The sequence below is a fragment of the Scyliorhinus torazame genome, chromosome 15 (genome assembly GCF_047496885.1).
Source record: "Scyliorhinus torazame isolate Kashiwa2021f chromosome 15, sScyTor2.1, whole genome shotgun sequence".
Taxonomy (NCBI): domain Eukaryota; kingdom Metazoa; phylum Chordata; class Chondrichthyes; order Carcharhiniformes; family Scyliorhinidae; genus Scyliorhinus; species Scyliorhinus torazame.
This window is the reverse complement of record NC_092721.1, coordinates 133,310,376-133,317,891: the sequence shown is the minus strand read 5'-3', so window position 1 is coordinate 133,317,891 and position 7,516 is coordinate 133,310,376. Positions and strand designations below refer to the sequence as shown.

General features: G+C 45.5%; 1 protein-coding gene across 1 annotated transcript in view; it reads left to right on the top strand.

The window, feature by feature from the left end:
- Window positions 1-409: 409 nt before the first annotated feature.
- Window positions 410-7,516, top strand: part of gucy1a2 (guanylate cyclase 1, soluble, alpha 2) — a 379,990-nt gene continuing 372,883 nt past the window's right edge. The window contains exon 1 of the mRNA XM_072476754.1: window positions 410-1,113. Within this exon, the coding sequence (XP_072332855.1) occupies window positions 910-1,113 (204 nt within the window). The 5' untranslated portion in view covers window positions 410-909. The remainder of the gene's footprint in view (window positions 1,114-7,516) is intronic.

Sequence of the window (7,516 nt, the reverse complement as noted above, 5' to 3'; positions counted from 1 at the left end):
GTGAGACAAACTCATTTAGTAAATCCGATTAACAGCGAATTTAAAATTTCCCTCGGAGCTACACAGCCGCAGAAGTGACTCCACGCGAGAAATAGGTTGGGAAAATATTTCGCAAACTGTTCGATATGACGCCACTTTCACAGTCCATGTCCACTTCGACAAACGGCATCTCGCCAAGATAAAAAAAAAGTTCAGTTTCTAAAGGGATGCGCAACGCATTTACAACGATTTATCGTTACCATTGGGCGCTTAATAACGTACCCCCGTCCGATCCAGACTTACGGACGCGCCTCAGTTGCCATTGTACCTTTGGCTCTGCATATATAACGCTTTACATGTGGTGCCCCCTCCCGTTTATAGTTATGCACACACTACTGTTGAAGTCATCAGACCATGAAACTAATCTGCTTGCTAATTCTCAAACTTACTGTAAAACACATAATCCCTCTGCTCATTCCATGTACGGAGAGGATGTTTTACAGTAAGAGTTGTGGAGATGTGAAAGGCTGGGATGGTTCCCGCGCGGGGTGGGGGTGAGATGGAGGTGTGGGAATATTTCCCAGGCAGGATGGAGAGCGGGTTATGATCTTTTCCCTCAGGATTGCACCGCGGCGGTTTTTAGGGACAATTTGGGGCGACCTTAAAGACGTCTCGTAAACACGTGATCGCCAGGACGGTGGGAAAGATGTTTGTTCCCGGGGAGAACCCCCTCCCCCTCCTTGCCCAGGATTGTTTGGATTGAAGAGCGATGAGCGGCGGGGTGAAGGGAAGGCGCGTTCTCGATGACTAATTTCCTGTGGCGATCGCGGCTATAAAGCTCGGGGATGTGCCGAGCTGACGGAGCAGAGCAGCGTTCTGGACTTCGGCGCCTTTTTTTCGGACTGCATGTGCAGGATTGACTGATTCGGAATGTCCGGCAGGAAGATTTCATCCGAATCGTTCAGCTCCGCCGGCTCGGATTACCCGGAGAGCCCCAAGGACGGCGGGTGTCCCTTTTCCCGGGTGCTGAACGGCAAGAAGTCCGGCTCGGGAGCCGACAGCGGGAGCGCCGCTCGCAGGCGCGTCAATCTGGACTGTCTGGGAGAGAGCATCCGGAAACTTGTCTTTCCAACGGTAAAGAGACGGGAAGCCCACCCGCACTCCTCTCCCCCCTCATTACCCCCACTCCTTACCCCCACCATCCCCTCTCTCCGCCGCATTTCCAACCCCCTCCCTCACATTCAAAACACTTCTGAGCCTGGTGTGGACAATCATAGCACCGGGTTCCCCCTGAGTCCGGCTCTCTGGTGCTTCGCGGTCGCCTGCTCCTGTTCATTTTTAAATAATCGTGTGAAGAGGCGGGCGAAAAGTTGAAGGGGATGTTATTAGTGATGTTCGGAACTGCCCCATTGCACACTTTGATTGTAGAGTCAGGTCCGCTCCCTCTCGCATTAGTTAATCAAAATGCGAGTTGGTAGTTTTGTCCCCCCCCTCCCCCCCCCCCCCTCCTCCTCCTCACAAATCCTGAAGGAGACGTCCAAACTTCTCTGGCTAATGGAATGAATTCACGGTTAATGGCACTCACGACCCCGAAAATACAGTCCGGTACCATCTTGTGTTGATCACACGGACGTTGAAGCTAATTCTGCGATGTTCTTTCGGGGTCGGTTGCAACCCATTCACCCTTAGATTGTAAGTGCGTCCATGTGACTATCTGCTTGAGAGTACATTCCAACTTTAAGCAGCACATCGCATCTCAGCAAATGTTGGCTTGTTATTACCTGGCACACTCGGGCGGTCGCTTTGAAAGGCGGAGGTACCGCTCACCGCGCGCGATTGCGCTCATTCGACCCGATTGATTTTTAAAACAAATAATCCGGCGATTGCCTTCGTGTTAGAAGAGTATACCGATCTCGCATTTACCTCAGTGGCACACCGCTCTTACTGTCTGCAGGAAATCATCAAAAGGAGGAAAATATGTCCTTAAACATTAATCATAAAAATACTCTGAAATATGAATAATATTCCTTACCTGATCGATCACCTTTAAACCTCTTCAATTGCTTCCCAGCTGGCGCACGGATTTTGTTCACGTAATTTTTGTTTCATTATTAGTGCACTTTGCTGTTAAAAGGAAAATGAAAAGGATCATTTTAGAAATGCAGTCGATACAACTCTGCGGCGTATTATTAATACTAATTAAAACACAATATACCTTACATCATTGTGTTCTATCTTCCACAGGTCATTTTATATGATTTAAGAGCGCTTTTTGAAGTACTTTGAAATTCAATGTTGTATTTTGAGTTCCCACCTCATGTTGCCTTGGTCACAAACGTAAATAATTCTGATGTCAGTATGCATCCTTTATAGTTTAAACAGGTTGTAGGTATTGGAAATGGAAGCCCGATATAGCGAGAGGAAATTACTGTGGATACTGGGAATAAAAACAGAAGATGCTGAAAATACTGAGCAAGACAGACAATATCTGTGAAGAGATAAAACAGTTAAGGGCTAGATTTTATGGGGCGCTGTCTAACCCACCCTGCTCCCTAACATCCCCCCCCCCCCTCCCCACACACACCTGAAGCCCCGCAACAATTGTTATTAAACTGGAAGCTGCCATAATTGCTGCAGAGTGGGACTTCTGCTTTGGGTCTGTGCTCAGTGCTGTCTCGTTTTCCCATTTGTCTCTAAGCTTGCGTCTATTGCTCCCGCCTTCTTCCAACATCTTGGTGAGTCTGAATTGATTCTTTCATTTTGTCCTTCTTCCCAGGATCTCTTTTCTTGCCAGCCCTGCATCTTCCTTTAAGGATCACTGGATATTTTATCCACTGTCACCATGTTTTGTGGCCAGGGTCCAGCCAGCAGTTTTGGCGATTGTCTATTCTCCCAAAATATACTGCCCGAGTCTGTAGCTTCTCAAAACCATTATTCTCTATTTTCAGCAAGTGTTGACACATTTGGACCTCTACACGAGGTTGGAGCTTCTCCTCCTTATTGATCTCTTTTACTTCTCTATCATGTAATTTGACATCATTATTGCATTAGTATTGCCTATCCTTCTGATGTTAACCCTTTCCGCTACAAAATGGGTTTCACTGCCTCACTGTCCAGCTTGTGCGTAAGCAGAGGCAGAGAAACATGCAGATCAATGACTGGTATCTTGGCAGCAATTATGCCCTCATTATTGGCAATCAGCTTTGCATTTGAATCACCATGACAAACCAAAGGGTGGTTGGTAACTGGGTGACAAATGAAATCTGCTGACCAAATTACTGCTGACCCAAGTGCATATATGGAGATTATTAACATGCTGAAACAATGTTTCTGCTGCCTGGATCACTCTGGAGGAGTCCAGCAGTACGTGTCAGAGCAGTTATCAACATTTTTGATGCTGTAGGTCCTTGCCATCATTGGGGCAGCCCTCGCCACTGGCTATACAGCAAGCAGCTCAAAGACAAGATCATGAGGAGGAAGAGAGGAGACAGCCTCAACAACCCCTTTCCATCTATGCTGTCCACAACAAACCCATTTGAGCACAATATCAATAACTGCAACCATAATATTCATCCACCAACAGTCCCACACCATATCTTCTCTCACCTACTGACCATCACAGCATCCATTAGGCCACAATGCAAGAATATCAGCAATCACATATTTCATCCAGAGATGAGCTTCTGACCTAATCATTCCATCACTAAGACTGCTTATTTCCATCTCAGTAGCATCACCTTATAGCCTCTTATCTCAGCTCATCTTATAGCTTATATGCTGATGAAAACTTTATTCATGTCTTTGTTGCCTCCAAACTCAACTATTCAAAAACACACATTGCTGAACTCCTACAGTCTACTCTCTGTTTAACTTTCACCCAAAAGTCTGCTGCCCATTTCTTAACTTGCAGCAAGTCCTGTTTCAATATCACCTCGCTGCTTGCTGATCTACATTGGCTCTCGGTCTAGTGACGTCTTGACTTTAAAAATTCTCATCCTGGTTTTCAAATCCCTCCATGGTCTTTGCCCTCCCTGTCTCTGTAACCTTTGCAGCCCCAGAAAAGTCTGAAATATCTGCTCTCCTCCAATTCTGGTCTCTTGTGCAATCCTGATTTTAATTACTCCACCGTTGGTGGCTGTGCCTTAGGTTGCCTTGGCCCCAAGCTCAGCAATACCCTTTCCCACACCTCCCCATCTCTCTACCTCTCTTTCCTCATTTGAGACACACCTGAAACATAGCTCTTTGACCAAGCTTCTGGCCATTTGAACTAATTCTCCTTGTGTGACTCAATGTCATACTTTTTGTAATGCTGCTGTGAAGCACATTGGGAAGTTTCATTACTTTAACTATGCTGTATAAATATAAGGTGTTGTTGTTTCCTATGTGCCAACGTCTGCCCTTATGCTCCTATGTAGTCCTTTTCCAATGATTTCAGCATGGTTGCTGGAAGGCTGCTGGCTTTCAGTGGGGGAAACTCCATTGGTTGCAGAGGACAATTTCAACCATTTATCCACCTGAAACTCTCAGCTTGGGACTGGAATAAGTAGCAGTAGTCTGGGCTAGCTGCCGGACAGGCAACAGCAAGGGCATAGGTATATAAGAACATATGAAGTTGGAACAGGAGGAGGTCATTTGACCTCTTGAGCCTGTTCCGCCATTCAATCATGATCTGACTGTGCCCTTAACTCCACTTTCATGGCTGCACCCCCAAAACACTTGACTCCCTTCTTGATCAAAAATCTATGGAACTCGGCCTTGAATACATTCACTGACTCAGACTCAACAGATCTCTGTGATAGAGAATCCAAAGACTAATAGCCCACTAAGGGAAGAAATTCCTCCCCATCTCCAAATTAGATTTGCATTATTTTGAAACTGCGAGAATCTAGAACCCCAGGCTTTTAGATGTTCAGTAAGATCACCTTTCATTCTTCTAAACATCCGATCAGTATAGGCACAACCTGCTCAACCTGCATTGTCACTTTCAGTAACCTGTGGACCTGTACACCCAGATCCCTCTGCCTGCCAATACTCTTAAGGGTTCTGCCATTTACTATATATTTCTCACCTGTATTAGACCTTCCAAAATGCATGACCTCATATTTGTCTGGATTAAACTCAATCTATCATCTCTCTGCCCTAAGTCTCCAACCGATCTATACCCTGCTGTATTCTCTGACAGTCCTCATTGCTATCCGCAATTCCACCAATCTTTGTGTCATCCCCAAACTTACTAATCAGAGCAGTTACATTTTCATCCAAATCATTTATATATACTACAAACAGCAAAGGTCCCAGCACTGATCCCTGCGAAACACCACTAATCATAGCCCTCCATTCAGAAAAGCATCCTTCCACTGCTACCCTCTGTCTTCTATGACTGAGCCAGTTCTGTATCCATCTTGTCAGCTCACCTCTGATCCCATGTGACTTCACTTTCTGTAAAGTCTGCCATTAGGGAACTTGTTAGAGGCCTTGCTGAAGTCCATGCAGACAGCATCCACTGCCCTACCTTCACCAATCATCTTTGTCACTTCCTCTAAAAACATGATCAAGTTAGTGAGACACGACCACCCCTTCACAAAACTCTGCTGTCTCTCGCTAATATGTCCACTTGCTCCCAGATGAGAGTAAATCCTGTCTCGAAGAATCCTCTCTAATAATTTCCATACCACTGTCGTAAGGCTCACCGGCCTGTAATTTCTTGGATTATCCTTGCTACCTTTCTTAAACAAAGGAACAACATTAGCTATTCTCCAGTCCTCTGGGACCTCAGTTGTAGCCAGTGAGGATACAAAGATTCCTATCCATGCCCCAGCAATGTCCTCCCTTGCCTCCATCAGTATTCTGGGGTAGATCCCATCAGGTCCTGGGACATATCTATCTTAATGTTTTTCAAGGTGCCCAACACTTCATTTTTGATCTCAATGTGATCCAGACTATCTACACACCCTTCCCCAGACTCATTATCCACCAAGTCCTTCTCTTTGGTGAATATTGATGCAAAGTATTCATTTAGTATCCTCGCCCATTTCCTCTGACTCCACGCATAGATTCCCTCCTCTGTCCTTGAGTGGGCCAACGTTTTCCCTGGCTACCCTCTTGCTCTTTATATATATATAAAACACTTTGGGGTTTTCCTTAATCCTGTTTGCCAATGACTTTTCGTGATCCCATTTAGCCCTCCTGACTCCTTGCTTAAGTTCCTTCCTACTTTCCTTATATTCCTCATGGGCATCGTTGATTCCCATTCCAGCAAAACTATGGTGCACTTCTTCTAAGGCCAATACTATATATAGTTCCCCAGGTGTAGTGCCCAGAAGTGCTCATGGCACTTTAGGTGTGCTCCAAATAGATCTTTTTAAGGCTGTATCTTCTACCTCCTTGTATTCGAGACTGAAAGATGCAGTAATCCATTAGCCTTTTTTGTTAATTTTTGAAACTCCTCATGCCATTTTAATGTAAATTTATGTAATTTGATCCCAAAGTTTTCATGAATCCCCACTGTTTCTAACTTTTCACTATTCAGAAAGTGCCTTGATTTATCCTTTCTAGGTCCAAAGTGGATGACCTCGGCATTTACCGACATTAAATTCCATTTGCCGCAGTTTGGTCCATTCATTCAATCTATTTATATCGCTTTATAATTTCATCCATCTACACTACTTACAGTTCAGCCTATCTTTGTGTCATTAGAAAACTTAGCTATGTGGCTTTCTATTTCATCATCTAAGTTATTAATAAATAAGCTGAACAGTTGAAACCTCAACACAGATCCTTGTGAGGCACCATTCATCACATCCTGCCATGAGAGCATTTGCCCTAATTTCCCTACTTTTGTGAGGGCCACAAATTACCCAGCACAAGTTTGTAGAGTCAAACAGAAAGTAACGTTATTTACAAAAATAGGTGCAAAGTTCACTACTGGTTCCCTCTCTAGCCGGTTACACACTAGGAAGCTCTATTTATACAGCTGCACTGCTAAGGATTGCACCCCCCCACCATTGGGGAAGCACATATTTCCCAAAGATGGGGTAATCAATTATCCCCAGCCAATAGGATCTGGGCAAATTATAACATCCCTCCCCCCACAAAGTCGATGGAATCTGCCGAGGACCCTGGCGAAGGAGGGTGTCGGACTCTTTTGACACCCTCTGGGCATCAGGCTGGGCGTCATGCACACGAGGAGCATAACGACAATGTGAATGGCGCTTTCGAGACAAACGCCATAACGGCTGCAAGTCCATGGGCTATGGAACTGAGGAATCCCCCTCGGAGATGTCCTGTGCGTCCATCTCGAATTTGAAGTCGGGAACCTCCGTGATCCCAGCATCCCTATTTTCGTGGGATGCTGTAGCCACCCGAGCAGGCCATGAGTGCGGTGCCAGAGGGAGACCATCCACTCTATCTGGATCCGGTGGCTGCTGCGGCTGGAGAAGAGTTTTCTGAAGATGAGGAATCAGCGGAAGAGGTGGCCTTCTGGACCTAATGTGGTGTAAATGTTTATGTTAAACTCAGCCCTGGGCTTGCACCTGGT